Source organism: Papio anubis, chromosome 5 (assembly GCF_008728515.1).
Source record: "Papio anubis isolate 15944 chromosome 5, Panubis1.0, whole genome shotgun sequence".
Lineage (NCBI taxonomy): Eukaryota > Metazoa > Chordata > Mammalia > Primates > Cercopithecidae > Papio > Papio anubis.
The window spans coordinates 171,734,809-171,752,385 of NC_044980.1; the positions used below are offsets into that span (position 1 = coordinate 171,734,809).

At 52.8% G+C, this 17,577-nt stretch overlaps 1 protein-coding gene across 4 annotated transcripts in view; it reads right to left on the reverse strand.

The window, feature by feature from the left end:
• Nucleotides 1-17,577, reverse strand: part of ADAMTS2 (ADAM metallopeptidase with thrombospondin type 1 motif 2) — a 232,972-nt gene that overhangs the window by 62,231 nt on the left and 153,164 nt on the right. For all 4 annotated transcript variants that reach the window (XR_004183937.1, XM_031666680.1, XM_031666679.1 and 1 more), the window contains exon 5: nt 10,926-11,009. Coding sequence is in view for 3 of the 4 variants with exons in the window: in XM_031666680.1 (XP_031522540.1) it covers nt 10,926-11,009 (84 nt within the window). In the remaining variant the exon portion in view is untranslated. The remainder of the gene's footprint in view (nt 1-10,925; nt 11,010-17,577) is intronic.

Below are 17,577 nucleotides of genomic sequence, written 5' to 3' on the forward strand. Positions count from 1 at the left end.
TTTCATCATCCTAGGAAATATTTAAAATGAGAACAGTTGAGTAGCTTTGGTACCTTCTCAAAAAATCAATTGAAAAGCCAGTTGCTATGCAACCTCAAGTGTTGCCGACGCTCTGCCCCCTGGCTGGTGGCATATTGTATAAAATAAGATCATCTCTTTTCTTCTGCTTTTTTTTTTTTTTTTAAGAAATGGAGAAAAATGTTGTTTTAGGAAAAACTTGAGATAACTCAGAGGCTTCTCATAAGCTAGAAGACAAACAACATGTCACTCAAACAAGTGCTACCAATTTTATCCCCACTGGAGCCTGGTGAGGCCGGGGGGACAGGCAATGGGGGAGCGGCAGGCAATGGGGGAGCGGCAGGTGATGGGGGAAGCGGCAGGCGGGGAGCTGGTCTATTTCTGTCACAATTTGGGATGAATAAGAGGAACTGAATGCCTGGGCCACTTTCTGCTCAGGTCTGGGTCACGGTCTCACAGCCCCCAGAGTCTGCCTCCACCGTGGTGGGGACAGGTCAGCCCCCTCCTGATGCCTTGGTTCTGCCATGCTAAAATTCTTCCAGAGATGGGGGCCTTGTTCCTTGACAGGAAGCCTGTGGTTCCTTGAAGAGCAGCTCATCAGAATTCATCCTCACCATGTGCCAAACTTTGTCCCCAGAGCCCCATCGAGCAGCCCTGGCTGTGCATCTCTGTGAGCAAGCAGAGCCTGTTTCCTTGGACGCAGGAGCTGGGCCTTTTGCCCCCCAGCTCTTGGCTAGGAAGTCCCCATCCTGGCCGCTCCATCCATGGTCCCCTATTGCCTGCCACCCTGCTGTATGCCTTGCCAGTGCCCACTACTCCGTTGCTGTCTTGTCTGCTGCTCTACTGCCCGGACACAGGGCTCCTCTTCCCTCCTCGTTCATGTACCTTCCTGGGATTCAACAGCAGCTGCTCAGGAGGCCAGAGGCTCTGGGCTGGCCGGATGCTTTGGGGGCAGCAGGATACATCTCCCGCATCCACCCCATACCTCACAGACCTGAAAACAGGGCCTCCCCCAGTGCTATGCAAAGTGAAGGCTGTGCCTGGTGGACACAAACTGTTCCAGTCCACACTGAGATAAGTACAGAAACTAGAAACTTTCATAGCAATTGGATGGGTTGAGTTTATGTCCACAGAATTTAATAATAAAAACCCAGAGCTAGAGTTTCTGGATACTTCGGTTTGGGTCACATCTGCTTTTCTCAATAATTCACTTACAGTGTATGGTACGGAAGTATTGGTCTGTGATGGGTTTGAAATAGGAAAAAGAAAACAGCCAGGTCTCTGGCATTGAGGTGCACTGTGTGCTGCTGCTCCCCAGGATGGCCTCTCCCCTGGCCACCTGGGGACGGCAGATGGATCCTCTTGTCCCACAGATGCTGCTCCCAAGCCCTGTGGCCCACGGCGCATTCACTGAGTCAGCCGGGGCCCATGACCAGCACCCGTTTTCCTGGTCGCTGTGCCCTCTACCCCAAGCCTTCAGCCCAGCCCCAGCAGCGCCACCTCCTCTACTCTGCTATTTCCTGCACTTTTGCAGTGGGTCCAACCCAAAGCAATGAGGATTCACAACCTTGGCTCACTTCCCCTCTCACAGCCCGGAACCCTCCAAAGGAGAGCACAGCAGCGGGCAGGCCCCGGCTGTTCTGGCAGTCCACACTCATCTGACCAACCGGTGGCTCCTGAGATCCCCGGGACACAGCAGACCCCATGGGAGCTGGCGTCCCCTACCCCCATCACTGCCTCCTAGGCTGGATTTAGGAGGCTTCTAGGAGGCAGGTGGGATAGGGCCAGGCAGAAAAAGGTGGGCAGAGTATGCGGTGGGCTTTGCTGAGCGCCACTCTGGGCAGGCATGAGTTAGGAGCAGAAAAAAAAGGCCCAGAATGCTAGAATGTTCCAGAACACTCCAGGAGGCCAGTCGTCCCTTAATCCCCAGGGTCTGACAGAGGGACGGGCTGTGGGTTGTCCTCCAAGTTAGGCTGAGGGTCCTGGAGACAGGCACTGGGGTGGCCTGGGCCCCACACCCCTCATAACTCAGCACTGCCTCTCTCCTGCCTCCTTAGCTGCTGGTCCACTGAGCCCTTGGGGCCGGGGGTGAGCAGGCTCCATCTGGAGTTAGCTCTGGAAGCATGCGTCCACCTTCCAGTTCTGTCTTCCAATCCCTCACTGCCATCCGTTCTCAAGCCCCTTCCCAGGAGGAGGCGGAAGCAAGGCCAGCCTCGGTTCACCTATGTCCTCTCTGTTCTCTTTGTACCTGGTGTCACAGAAGTTGCCCAGTGCCCCCCATGGGCTTGAGCTGACCTGCTTTGCTGGCTGTGGATCTCAGCACCCCCAGGGCCTGCACGTGTCCCCATGTTGTCCCTGGGAAGAGCAGGCTGCACCTGACAACCAGTCTCCTGCCCACTGCCCCATTCCCGACTCTGCCAACAGGGAAAGAGGGGCACCAGCATGGCCCCAGCAAAGTAGAGCCTCTGCAGGCACAGCGCATGAGGGGCAGGGGCCAGGGAGGCCCTGGCCAGGAGGGCAGTGCCTGCTAACTCAGGGGCATGGGCTTCCCATGCAGGGGTGACCACGTACCTGTGGCAGCCTGCGTCCTCACTCCAAGATTTCTCATTTCCTTCAGGTGGACCCGCTGTAGGTGGGTCCCCTGCCCCAGCCACAGGAAACGTAAGATAGTGCCCATAGGGAGGAACACAGAAACCTCATTAATCCTCCCCAGCCCACTGCAGAGATGAGGTGCCAAGGGAAAGCATGAATTCTCTTTGATGTCTTCATTCAAATCAGAAATAAAGAACTGAGTGTGACAGAGCCCTGTGGCATGCCATCGGAGACCTTTCTCCAGAGTGCTGAATTCAGTTAAACGGCATCATTCGGATCCTACCATTTTTAAATGATTTTTTAAAAATCATTTAAAAAATTTTAATTTCATAAATTTAAAATGTACTGTTTTGTTTATAAAAGAAACATGTTGGGCCAGGCTCAGTTGCTCACACCTGTAATCCTAGTGCTATGGGAGACAGAGGCAGGAGAATCATTTGAGACCGGGAGTTCAAGACCAGCCTGGGCAACATAGTGAGACCCTGTCTCTACCGAAAAAAAAAAAAAATTAATCGAGTGTGGGGATGTGTGCCTGCAGTCCAAGCTACTTGGGAGGCTGAGATGAGAGGATCCCTTGAACCCAGGAGACAGAGGCTGTGGTGAGTTATGATTGCACAATCCACTCTAGCCTGGGCAACAAAGCTAGAGCCCATCTCTTAAAATAATAATAATAATAACAACCATGCTCATCGTGTTGAATTTAAAAAATTCAGTAAAGTACAAAGAAGAAAATGAAAATTAATTGGCCTACTGCCCAGAGACAAATCCCATTCACATCTGATGTGTTCCTTCCAGTCTTTTCTGTAAATATGTTTGTACACCAAATTGAGATCATACGGAAAACCGATATCCTGCTTTTCAAACAAACAACAAACGACTTTAGACTGTAACCATTTCCCGATGCCATTAAACATGCTTTGAGAATGCCATTCTGTGGTAGCCTAATATTCTACCACACAGGTTTATCATTACTTAACTAGACCACTATTATTGGACAATACAGGTTGTTTGCTGCTGTTTACATGAGAGATGATGCCATGACCCTTGTCTTGTTCCTAAAACTTGGTCCACAGCTGGGATCACTGCTTTGGAACAGAATTGTAGAAATGAATGTCTGGGGTCATAGAAATTAATGTTTGGGGGCAAACATCAAGAACATTTTAAAGGCCGAGCACGGTGGTTTGTGCCTGTAATCCCAGCACTTTGGGAGGCTGAGGCGGGCAGATCACCTGAGGTCACGAGTTTGAGACCACCCTGGTCAACCTGGTGAAACCCCGTCTGTACTAAAAATACAAAAAATTAGCTGGGTGTCGTGGCAGGCACCTGTAATCCCAGCTACTTAGGAGGCTGAGGCAGGAGAATCACTTGAACCTGGGAGGTGGAGGTTGCAGTGAGCTGTGATTGCACCACTGTACTCCAGCCTGGGCAACAGAGCAAGACTGCATTTCAAAAAATAAATAAATAAATAAAAAGAACATTTTTAAGGGCAGTGATAAATAGCGCTACATTTCCTTGGAATATTTGTACTCATACCGAAAGAGTGTGCATGCTTCATTCACCCAGCCGTAAATCCCTCTTCATCCTGACAGAGTTGGTGCTTTATAAATGGTGTATTATTTATTTCTTTAACAGTAAAGTTAGATACTTTTCCATATGGGTTTTCTCTTAGCTACTTGGATTTTTTTCTTTGTTTCCTTCCGTTGCCAATTTTGTTTCCCTATGATTTAGAGGAAGTCTTTATAGATTAAGACATATTTGTCACATTGCAAATGTTTTTCCTGCTTGTCATTTGCCTTTTCATTGTGTTTTTTGACAGAAGTTTTGTATTACACTTATTCAAATATATCTATATTCCCCCTTACAATTCCTTCAATTGGACTTATGCTTAGAAAGCTCTTGACAACCAATATTTTCTTCTTGATTTGTGTGATTTAAATAGTTGAATGTTGTACTGGCTTCTAGTTGGCATATGATAATTTAATTTCCTATTTATTAAATTTATGTTATATTTATTCATAACGCAATAAGCATCCTGTGTTTATCACGTTAGGTTATTTGTAAGAGGGGTATTTTCAACTATTTTATTCAACTGAACTGTCTGTGAGAGTTTATGCAAATACGGCCCTATTTTAATTACCTTCACTTCACAAGATGTTTGGAGGAAGTCTCTTGCTTGCTTGGGCTCCACTCCTGTCTCAGCCATTCCTGACCGTTCGTGCTCCTAGATGGCACTTAGAGTCACTTCCTAACACTTCCAGCTATGAATCTGGGAAAGGTCAACCTCTCGATTACACCCAGCTTCCCATGAAGACAGCATTTATGTCTTCATTTATGATCACTTTCTTCCTATCATTAATCACATACAACTTCCTTCCAGTGGGTCCTTCGTCTGTCTTGTCAGGACTATTCCAGGTATTGTACATTTTTGGTTACTACCATAATGGAAATTTTCTCTCCCTGTTTTCCCTACTACCAAGGCTTTTTTTTTTTTTTTTTTTTTTTCGGTTCACACAGAAGCTATTGACTTTTTAAACAGTGGTCTTATATTTGGCCACATCACCAAACTCCTCTCCCAACTCGACAGGTTGCCCCACGGATTCTTTTAGGTTTTCCCGACACATGATGAACAGCAAACAATGAGAATTTGTCTCTGCTCTTTTCCAATATTAGCTTCATGTCACATAAAACTATGTAGGATTTTCAGAACCACAGTGACTAGTTTATGGGTCTTTTGTTGTTGTTGTTTCCAAGACTCTCTCCAGGGCAGTGCTCCCCGAAGCAGGTTCGGTAGGCTGTGGATTTGGCGAGGAAGAAGCTTCCGTGGAGAAAGTGTTCAGAGACCACCTGGACTGCTCTGGCTCTCGGGGGTGCACCGTGCACACGTCCACAGGAAAGTCTACGGGAAATTTCACCCCCAGGCATGCCCATCTGCCTTTGTTTTACCAGCACTTTCCAGACTTCTCTGACCTTGGGAACCCTCTATAGTCCTCTGTAACATCTACTCATATCCTAAGAATTCGCTGTGCAGAACACTTTTAGGGAACTGTGCTGCTTTTTCCACCTTTAAATACAATCTTGGTTGTCCTGTTGCCCTCTGTTACTAGTTTTCTGGATTTTTTTAAAAGGAGGAGTGCCCTGTGAGGGGCTATGGGGCCGTCATGCCCTTGCCCTGCCGAAGCCTTCAACACGGGAGCCCTGGGGCCTCTCTCCCAGGCACCCCCCCAGGCAGCAAGCTCCTCATGCCTGCAGTTGCTTCTGCTACCCCCAGCTCCAGACCTCCGCAGGGCTCCAGACCCACACCCACCTCTTCTTGGCCTCCTTCGCTGGGATGGCACCAGGCACCTCTAACAACATCTCAGCTGACCTCTTCAGCTTCCCTCCTGTGCTCCCCGATCTCAGGGGTTGATACCATCATCTACCCCGCTGAGTGTCTCTCCACCTTCACCCACTTAGTGCCACATCCTCTCGAAGTGACCTCCTCTGTCCCCCTGTCTGTATCCCTGCACCCAGGCATGGTCCCAGTCCAGCTGCCATCATCCCCCATTTGATGGCAGTGACTGTCTCCTAAGTCACTGCTTCTACCTGCCACTTCTGCACACAGGAGCCAGCGATCTTTTTTTTTTTTTTTTTGAGACGGAGTCTCGCTCACTGCAAGCTCCCCTGCCCGGGTTCACGCCATTCTCCTGGCTCAGTCTCCCGAGTAGCTGGGACTACAGGTGCCCGCCACCATGCCCGGCTAATTTTTTTGTATTTTTAGTAGAGAAGGGGTTTCACCACGTTAGTCAGGATGGTCTCCATCTCCTGACCTTGTGATCCGCCTGCCTCGGCCTCCCAAAGTGCTGGGATTACAGGCGTGAGCCACCACACCTGGCCAACAGGAGCCGGTGATATTCTCAGAAGTGCACATGGGATCGTGTCACTCTACTTAAAGCTGCCCTCATGGGCAAGCCAGACCCCTTGGCGGGCAATGCAGATCTGCTCTGCTTCTTGCAATCTGCTCCTTCCGGCGTCTTTGGCATTGGGTCTGCTCTTCCTGTCCCTGTGCTCCTCCCTCTGGGTTCAGGTGCCCTCCCTCCCCTCCCAGCCTGTGAGCTCAGAGCATCTCTGTGCTGGTCACTTCACTGGACCATCTTCAGGTCGGGGTGGAATGGTCACTTCCTCCCGTTGCTTTTCCTGACCTTGTAAGGAAAGATGCCTGCCCCGCATCTCCTCCATCCAGCCCTGAGCCCTGGTACAACTGTTTCCTTGTCTAGATCACCCTTCTGGAAGCGGTCCCCTGAGGACAGGGACCCTGCCAGGGAATATTCCCAGCACAGCACTTCCCACACATAAGCCCTTCACACAGTATTTGTTAGAGGATGAGTTTTGTCATTTGGGAACTGATGTGATGAACCGTATGAATAGATTTCCTGATATTAAACAATCTCCACATTCCTAGGATAAGCCCTAGTTGGTCATGGTGGAAGCTTCTCTTTATGCATTATTCAATTAAACTCTTAATGCCTTGGCATTTTTACTTCTATTTTTAGAAGTGAGACAGGTCTGTACTTTGTCCTGACGGGCTACCTCTGGCATCTGGGTGTAAGGGTCCCATTGACTACGAAAGATACATTGGGTAGATTTCAGAATACATGAGTTTACGGAGTATTGCATTAGTCTTGCTTGATAATGAGTATGCAAATGAGTATGAATGCACTGGCAAAACTTTGGAAAAGGTGAAGAACTTGAGTTCCCTCCATGGTTATGGGACTTATGATGTATTCTCCATTTTTTGGAGTCAGCTTTGAAATATTCACATCTCCCCAGGAAATCCTCAGTTTCCCCAGGATCTCCACGTCCCTGGCACAGAGATCCTCAAATTCTCACCTTCAGGGTCTGACTCTCTTCTGCAGATGTTCTGACTGTGGCCACATACTCCTCCTACCCACCTGACTGTGGCCACATACTCCTCCTACCTACCCGACTGTGGCCACATACTCCTTCTACCTACCTGAGGCAGTTAAGGAAAAAAAAGGAAAAGAAAAAGAAACGGCTTAGGACCGGGACAATGTAGCATAGAGCCCGCTAAGGAATAGTTAATAAAGGAGGCTTTATTCCATGAAGTACTCAAGACTGGGAAGGAGCAGACACTTTGGAGGCCAAATAAGACCCAAAGCTTTGCCAGCACTGGTACGCGATTAACCCTAGCCGATTACAAAAGTTTTCTTTTTAAACAATATAGGAGCAACCCACGGGGGAAATGCAAGCTGCCACCTGGAACCCAGACCAATCAATGGGATAATCTTTTCTCCCCTTTCTAGCCCCAGGACCAGGAGTTTCCCATTTCTGGAAACTTCCAAAAGAGGATATAACTCTGTCCATCTCTCATGCCAAAGACTTGAGAATTCCTAAAACACCAGAGGATCCTGGCCAGGAAGGGACAGGCGGGAAGGCCGGAACAGAGAACTCCAGTGGAGGCAGGCAGAGAGCCACATGGGATAGTCCAAAGACCCCCTCCTGTGAAAGGAGAGCTGGAACCAGATTGCTGGGCTGGGGCCCACCCCCAGGCCCTGCATCCGTGTGGTCCAAAGCCCACTGCCACAAACCTGGGATAGAGGGCTCAGCAAGCCTGTCTCTGCCCTCCCAGCCAGCATTCACTGGCAGAGGAGGCCCTGCATATCCCTCCTCCACTGACCACCCCCGGGCCTCCAAAGCGGCCGGCTGCAGAGAGCCTCCCAACAGCTTCCCAGCGGGCAGATGGCCCTGAATGCTTTCCTTTCTGCCAGAAGAAACATCTTGTTGTAGTCACATTACGTGTACTCTTTCTGATCTTTTAGTTTGTGCCTTCTCTCTTTTTTTCTAGATTAAATAGGCCAGAGGGTTGCTTTTTCCAAAGCTCTCTTAGTCCTTGATTCTACGTGTTTCTTCTGTTTTCTAATGTATCTGTTTCTGCTTTTTCTGAATTATTTCCTTATGTTTGCTTTCCTTAGGTTTTTGGTTTTGTTGCTGCTGAAATTCATTCAAATGTATTGAGTTGAAGGCAGGGCTAATGTGTGTCAAACACATCACCCAAGGAAGAAGCTTTTGGAAAATATCTGTGAATTTGCCCCTGAATACAGCTTTAACCACATTCCATAAGACTTGACAGTAGTGCTCTTGTTTTTATTAATGTTCCAAACAGTCTGTAACTGCAATCCTAATATTCTCTTGCCTTGCTCTGTTGCCCAGGCTGGAGTGCAGTGGCGTGATCTCAGCTCACTGCAACCTCTGTCTCCTGGGTTCAAGCAATTCACCCACCCCAGTCTCCCAAGTAGCTGGGACTACAGGCACACGCCACCACACCCAGCTAATTTTTGTATTTTTTTGGTAGAGACAGGGTTTTACCACGTTGGCCAGGCTGGTCTTGAACTGCTGACCTCAAGTGATCTACTCACCTTGGCCTCCCAAAGTGCTAGGATTACAGGTGTGAGTGACCGTGCCCAGTCCCTAGCAGGTTTTTTTTTTTAAAGTTTTCAAATGAATTTTATTTTTTTAGGTTTATAAATTCTGCTGCCCGCACCCCTAGTTTTAGGCATTTCATCAGAGAACATGGACGAAATCGTTTTTGCGTATAAAATTCACATTTTCTTTATGACCCAAAACACTTCTATAATTTTTAAGTGTTCTACGATTCCTCAGAAAGAAGGTACATCTTTTTTTCTGTAGAGCAAGGGAAACAGTGATATAACCACTAATTTAACTTTACTCATCGTGTCATTCAAAAATTCTATGCCTTATTAGCATCTGATCTGTGAAAGGCTTTGGAAAGGGTATTAGAGACTCTCATAGTTAGGTTTTTACCAATTTCCCCTTTGTTCCAAGGATCTGCTTTGGGATGTTTTGTGTTCTCTTGGGGTGCATGAAGGCCTGTAACTGGCATCCGCCCTGTGGGTGCCTTTGGTCACTGTGCAATGAGGTGCTTGGTGGGTGTAGGGAAGTGGCCCCAAACCTACTTAGTATTCCTGGGATCCCTTCTGCCACCGGAGCCCTTCGTTGTCATTTTTACGTCGTGTGCCTTGTAAGTTGCATGCAGTTTTTTATTTTTTGAGACTGAGATTCTCTTTGAACAGAGTTCAACCTTTATATAATTATCTGATGTGTTTGATCCTATTATGATTTGATTTTCTATGCACAGTCAGACCGCAGGCTTGAATTCAGCTGTCTGAGTGAGAAGCCTGACTCCTCAGGTGCTGGGTGGCCCTGGCCGCTTACCTGGGCATGCCACTAAGTCACATTAAGCCTTGGTGTTCTTATCTGTGAAATGGGCAGAGTCACAGCGTGCGCCCCTCCATCTGCCCTGTAGATTAAGGGCATTCATCCGTGCAAAGTGCTTCCCACACGGCTGGTACAGGCACTTTGCAGTCCACACTGGCCGCACCGTGGGGCTCCTCTCTTCCTCTATGTCTGTCTGCACAGCATCCTGTGTTTCCATCCCAGGTCACTGTCCCTGGCGGCTACACACCCATGCCCACTGTCAGGAAAGGGTGTCCCAGGTTTGGCTGCAAAAGGAAATGGGATGGGCAAGAGGGCCCAGTGGGGACAGCAGCTGAGGCCAGAGGAGAGGAGGCCACAGATTTGATACAGGGACAGGAGTCCAAGGGAGGGTCGTGTAAACCACGTGTTTCTGAGGCTTTGACATCCGAGCCTTGCTGACTCTGGAGGGACGGCCCCCCCAACCAGTGGTAAGCAATGCTTAGAGACAGGAAACAACTCATCCACGGGCACATTTTTCAGATACAAACCAACCAATCCAGCGCCCATGTCCCCAGCCACCTCCTTTGTCAGACTTCGCACTCTGAGCCACGGTCCACCTGCCCTCATTACCCAGGGCCAGGTATCAGAAAACTCAGGACCGCTCCACTCCCCAGAGCCCTGCTGGAATTATTCAAACTGGCCGACCTGAAGCCAGCTCACCCTGTCTCCGCTGGTCCTTCCCGCAGAAACAACACGGACTCAGGCCGCTGTTTCCCCAGCTCCCTCTGCCTCCTGACCAACCCTGGTGCCTCCCTGTGTGACCCCCGCGGCCTGGTATGTCTCTTCCTCTAGGGATGTGGGAGTAACAGACTCTTTTCAGTGAACGATAGTAATGGCCACATTTTTAAAACTAGCGGTGAAAGGGAGCAGGATCTAGGGGCGGCTCATGAGTGTCTTGTTTCTTATAGGAACCTCAGGGGAGGCAGGGAGAGGCAGGGTGGTTCTGGCAAATGCAAACGCTCTCCCAGGAGGCCCATGCCTCCCCCCCGGGCCCCTCACTCTGTGTGGGTGGAGGCAGGCCCGGCTGGCCACAGTGCACTCACCTTCCCATAGCTTAGGAGGATGATCCGCACCAGGACCACATTGATGTGGGCACCCAAGGACTCGTCATGGTAGATTTCATTGACCTGAAAGAAACAGGGAGGCATCAGCGGGAACCACAGGTCCTAGGACTGGCTCTGGCTCTGCCAATGGGATGACCCCCCAACCGGCTCCCGGGCCTGGGACCCCCACCCACTCCTTCCTCTTCCCATGCTTTCCAGCCAGGCATCACTGTCATCTGGGAGCCACCTTGTGACCCTTCCCTCATTGTCCCCTACCCCCTGCCCCTCCAGGCTGCCACCACCACCTGCTGGGATCACTGCAGCCCTTTCCTGAGCAACCCCACCCACCAGCCCAGGGATTCCTCGCCTGGGGCCTGAACATGGAAGCTGGGCAGGGAAAGCAGCCCTACACTTGCTGTGGCTTCCAACTGAAACACGACCTTCCCTTCAACAGTGAATGTGGGCAATGGGCCCCCGGGGCACAGGCAGGGCTGGGACTGGCCCTGGAAGAAGTCACTCCCCCGGGGCACAGGCGGGGCTGGGACTGGCACTCCAAGCTGTTGCTGGTGGGTGTGGGGGTTACCGACGAGCATCGCTGCTTGGAAATCGGGGCGGTTCTAGGCCCACCACCAGGTATAATGTTTTAACATGTTAATTAAAAGCTCATTATTGCATCCCCAACGTGCTCTCCCTGTTCTGTTTTGATGGCGGGAGCTCCTGTAATCGCCATTCTCTGTACTTATCACAGTGGTTTTTTTTTGAGCGGGGCGGAGTCTGCGCTCTGTGGCCCAGGCTGGAGTGTGGTGGCAGCGATCTCGGCTCACTGCAAGCTGTGCCTCCCAGGTTCGCCATTCTCCTCTCCGCCTCCCGAGTAGCTGGGACTACAGGCACCCTTCCCTCACGCCCAGTTAATTTTTGTATTTTTTAGTAGGGGTTTCACCGTGTTAGCCAGGATGGTCTCGATCTCCTGACCTCATGATCCACCTGCCTTGGCCTCCCAAAGTGCTGGGATTACAGGCGTGAGCCACCGCTCCGGGCCCACAGTGGTATTCTTACATGTGTTTCATTCTTCCCATTTAAAACCATTATTCTGAGCAGGTGCCAATGGGCTTCAGCAGATGTCAAAGGGATCCTGGCACGAAAATAGGGGGTGAGTTCCCCTTCCACAGAACACAGCCAGCAAGACCCTCCAGAAACACAGGTCATGTTACCCCGGTGGGCTGGCAGAGACTTCCCTTAGCACTGAGCCCCCACCCTCCAGCTTCCCACCACACACACCGAGGACCCTCCCTAGCACAGCCCCCTCCCTGTCACCTCCTTTGTTGGTTGACCAAAGCCTACTCCTCCTTGAGGCCAGCTCAGCGGTCACTTCCCCCTGGAAGGCCCCCCACAGGCCTGATCCGCTCCTCATCAAGCACAAGGTGTATTATTCCTGGAGCCCTCTGTGTGCCCTTGTGGGCTGGGCAGCCACCTGCATCCTCCCTGCTTGCACGCCCAGGGCCAGGCTGAGCAGCGCCTGGCAGGTACTCAGGATACCCGCTGACAGGCTCAAGACATTGGCACCATCAGGAAGTGGAGAAGCAGGAACTGGCCACGCACCCCTCCCCATGTGCAGACCAAGCCCAGGGGCTGCTGACAGGCTCCAGACACTGCCAAGACATACTTCCCGGAGCCTGCTGCCACGTCAGGCCAGCACACACTGCTGCACTCCAATCTGTAGAGCCTCCATCTGAGCAACAGTCATTGCTACCTCGAAACAGTGGGGAGGCACCTCAGGAAACCTGAGGGTTGACAAGGAGAATCACATCATGGTGGACGGGTGGACAGGCACACAGGGCATGCAAGACAAGGATCCCGGGGCCCTCTGGCATTGGTGCTGGGAACAAAGATGGCCCCGATTGTGGGGCAGGGTTCGTAAGCATGCAGGCCCCTGCTAAGGGGACCATCCAGCCCCAATGCAGCTCCTCCCAGCAACTGCTGCCCAGCAAATCTACGTCTGATTGTAAATGGGCTCCCACAAGTCTCCCTTCTCTTTCCTATAGGCAAGGGACGACTCATCAGACCCACAGGAGCTCCGAGCCGTGGGTGTCTGGGGAGGGTGGGTCGGCAACCCCTGTGGGCGCTGAGGGTTATCCTCTAGACCCCCAGGGACCCATCTCGCCCCTGCGGCTGACAAGGTGGAGCTCTGAGGAGGGCACCCAGGTCCCCAGGAAGCCTTGCCATTTGGCCGTCGCCCTCCGTTTCCTCTGTAAAATGAGGATCGCTGCCCCCCATCACAAAGCTGTTGTGGGGATGAAATCTCCAATGGAATGGTGCTTGTGCAAACAATGAAATGGTTTCTTCTTCACTGCTGGTAAACCATCGTGCCCTGCAGCGCCCTGCAAGGTGCTGGGGGTAGGGTATGCACCCCTGAACCACAGAAGTCCTTGCCCAGCTTTGAAGGTCAGACTAGATTTTTTAGTCCATGCTGGCACAGTAGCCTTAAAAGCCAGTTTTTCTTAAGAAAGAAGGGGTTTCTTTAACTGTCCACAGTATCGCTTTCTCTATCACAACAGAGCCTGGCCAGCTTGGCTCACGGAGTCTGACTGTAGAAATGAAGACCTTGATGGAGGGAAGGTTCCACTGCAGCTGACGGGAGCAGAACAGAGGGGAGGGGAGGGGAGAGGAGAAAGGCCAGGGACGAGGGGCCCGGCTTCTCCTCATCCCCAACCCCAACCTCACAGGTCATACAGAACAGTCCTGACATCTGAGAAGGAAGGAAAAGCGAGAGAGCTTGATCCTGGCTGCTGCCTGGGACCTGAAAGGGGACAAGTTCCTAGCGGTAGGAGTGGCTTCCCGGGCCCGAGTGGAGGCCCAGCCTGCTCAGGCCTGAGAGGGCGGCCCAGGTCCCAGCTGTGAGTGGCAGATGCCAGGGTCCCCTGCACCCCAGGGACACACAGGCAAGACAGCTGGGGACTGGCTTGCGGTTTACCTGGCTCTAGGGGGCACCGCCAGGCTCCACAGCAAGCCCAGAGGACACTGGCCTACAAGAGAGGGAGGCAAGCCTACTCGCAAGGCTGCTGCAGAGAGGACACACCCCTACTGCCCCCACCAGTCCTCTGCCTGCAAATCGGGCTTTTGGGAGGTAATTAGGGGTAGATGAGTTCGTGGGGGTGGGACCCTCATGATAGGGCTAGTGTCCTACAGAAACAGACACCAGAGAGCCGGCGTCCTCTCTCTCTGCCATGGGAGGACCCAGCAAGAAGGTGGCTGTCTGCAAACCAGGAAGAGGGTCCTCACTGGGGAATGACCCAGCTGGCAACACGATCTTGAAATTCTTAGTCCCCAGAACTGTGGGAAATGATTTCCTGTGATGCAAGCCCCTGGGTCTATGGCACTTTGTTATACCAGCCCAAGCGGAATGAGACAAAGGCTTTATGGGGAAGAGACGGAGCCACCTCCCGCAGGCCAGACTGTAGCCTTCCTTCCATCCTGGGGCTGAGTGCCTGCCTGAGATGAGGGCAGTACCAGATATAGGAACAAAAGCAAGTCCCGGCCAGCTGCAGTGGCTCACGCTTGCAATCCCAGCACTCTGTGAGGCCGAAGCAGGTGGATCACCTGAGGTCAGAAGTTCAAGACCAGCCTAGCCAATATGGTGAAACCCTGTCTCTACTAAAAATACAAAATTAGCCAGGCATAGTGGCGGGCGCTTGTAATCCCAGCTGCTCGGGAGGCTGAGGCAGAAAAATCACCTGAATCCAGGAGGTGGAAGTTGCAGGGAGCCGAGATCGCGCCACTGCACTCCAGCCTGAGCGACAGAGCGAGACTGTCTCAAAAAAAAAGAATGAAAGAAAGTTGCATTTTTTCCCCCATGGTTGAGCCTAAGGTGTAAATGCCGACCTCACCATCCACACAGACCCTCAGCATAGCCACGGGTCCCTCACAGGTTCTCAATGGGATTTCTCAAACTGAACTGACCCTGGCCTCTCGTGCAGCCCACCACACCCTGGGACCCAGAATGGCCTGGGCGAGGCTGGCCTGGTCTCTCCTTCTCCACTGGCTTGAGGCTGGCACCCAGCAGACCCAGCAGAGCCACTGTGTCACCATGAATTGTGGCTCTGAGTGGATCAGAACCAGTACAGAGCCAGCCCTCCTGCCAGGAGGCGGAGAGGGATGCTCAGATGCCACAAGACCAGCTCCAGGATCACGGGCCTTGAGGGAAAGGCAGGGAACCAGAGGACATATTAGTAGGAATCTGCCCACTGGGGCCTGGATCCCCCTAAGGATGTGGCATGTCATGAGACCTGAGAAACAGAACAGGTTAGCTCAGCAAAGCAGGCTGGCGCTCCCGGCAGAGGAGGCAGCCCATGCGAACCTCCCAGGGTTGGAAGCAGCGAGGCACCTTCCAAGCACGGAGGGGATGCGGAAGGGACGCTCCAGCAGAGGAGGTGGGAGGGGAGCACTGAGGCCAGACCACAAGGTCAGGAGGATTTTAAATCCACTCTAAGAGCAATGGGAGAACACGGAGGAAGGATGATGGCAGTGCATTTAAGAAGCTTACACCGGGTGCCTTATGGAAAGTAGATGGAAGGGGTCATGATGTGGGAATGTGGGGTTCAGCTTTGGGGATGAGTGCAGAGAAGGCACAGATGTGAGGGATGATGTGGATTGGAATGGGGGTCATCGGCCCGCCTGAGCAGGTGGAGGCTGGGGCTCTGGGAAGGGCGTGCCGGCAGCTCCCACAGGGCGGAGGGAGGAGAGGCGGGGCTGGCCCTCTCCTGGCTCCTGGCCAGGCCCTGCCCCTCAGGACACAGGATCTTCCGCTCTCCTAGCACTGCCCCCGGGGCCGAAGGTGGCAGCTCTCATCTCAGGAAGGAATCTCGTGTCCTTCTGGAACATTGGGAAGATCTAATCCTGCTCCCTGATTTGGGACAGGAGGCGACCAACCATTCCAAAAGCCCTGCCGCCGGGCATCGAACTCCCTGGGACAGACCTTCAGGCTCACATTCTGCTTGGAGGTGGGGTTGAGGCGGCTGAGCCCGGGGTATCAGGCTGCTAGGCGTGGGGCCCTGGCTGGGGAGCCCCACTGTGGGGCTGTCTGCCAGCAGCCAGCTCCCACCTCGTGCGCTGGGTGCCCTGGCCCTGGCCTCTGGAAGCCTCAGATGATTCAGAGATGAACTGGGGTCCCCTGGCTGCTGAGGAGCTGGAGAGGGGTTACCTTCAAATGCTCCCAGCAGGTAGCCAGGAGGAAGCAGGCCGGGCCGCAGCCAAGGCCCCCTCGTGAAGGCTCCCTCTGCGTGCCCTCCCTGGCAGCCTTCCACTGTGGTGTGCTCTCCCTGATCTTCTCCCCAGGAAGCCTCTGTCCTTCCTCTCTTCCACACCAGAACAGCACACTGTGCCCCAGGCATCCCTCCTCCCTACAGGCAGGCCTGAGCGAAGCCGTGGTGGGGCTTGTGATGGCCTCCTGGCTCCTCTGGGCGGCCGCTGGGCCTGGAATCCTGTTCCAGAGCCCTCACCTTGGTCCCTCCCAGCAGTCAGGAACCCCATGGGGCACTGTGGCCCAGAGACCACTGACCGCTGGCCTGGGTGGTTCTCCTGCCCCTGCCTGTGCTGTGGCAAAGTCCAGCCCACAGTCCGGGGCTGGGCTCCTTCTGCTGTCTGGCCTCTCAGTTTCCGTAGGTTAATATGATACATCAGGAACAGACATGGCGGGTGGGCAGGCAGGGTCTGTGGGGCGTGAGATGCAGGGGCGCTCCACAATGTCCTTGTCCTCCACAGGCCTGAGAAGTGAGCCCCGTCCCGTCCCCCTCTACCATCCCAGGGCTCTACGTGCTTTTCAGGGGGCTGCAAAATTGCCACCGTTTGCTGCGCAGCCCTGGCCGCTCACAGGTTCTCAGTGGGACTTCTCAAACGGAACCTGGGCACGGGAACCACTGCAAGAAATCAGTGCAGTTCCCGACAAAACACTGGCGTCCTCAACAAGGACACAGCTGCAACATTTCCGCAGAGCAGAGGGTTGACTGATGTGGCAAAAAGAGCAACTGAAGACAGAAGGTGGCCTCCACGTGCCTGCCTCCCTGACATCCCCGGCCCCACCCACTTTCCCCTGGCCCCACCCACTTTCTCTCCCAGACAGGAGACAGGTGGTAGGGGTCCCCAACAACTCCCCACATGTCCTCCCCACCGCCCCCGACACACACACCATTCTTCACTACGGTCACCCCGCGGAACAGAGCTCACCTTCCCCTCCCGCTGTCTAAAACCCTCAATGGCTCCCCAGTGCCTTCAGAGGCAGGGCCCAGCCACTCCACCTGCCATTCAGAGCCCTTTCCACGCTGGCCCTGTCTAGCTTCTCCATGCCCTACTTCAGATACTTCCCCACACGGCCCCCTTGCTCCTGACAGCCCAGCCAGCCTTCCTCAGAGCCGGCTGCCCTCTCCTGCTGCCTGTGCATTGGTTCAGACCTGGAATCCTCACTCTCCCTGACCAGCCCCTGAATTCTTTAGATATCTCAAGAGCATTTGAAAAAAAAAAAAACTCCTCCCAAAAAATATATTTAAAAGGAAGGAGGCAGTGACCACCTTGCTTAAACCCTTCCTACCCAAGGCGTGAGACCACAGTTCCTGGCATGACCTCCAGGCCAGGAGGGTCTGGTTCTGCTGCATCTTCTCAG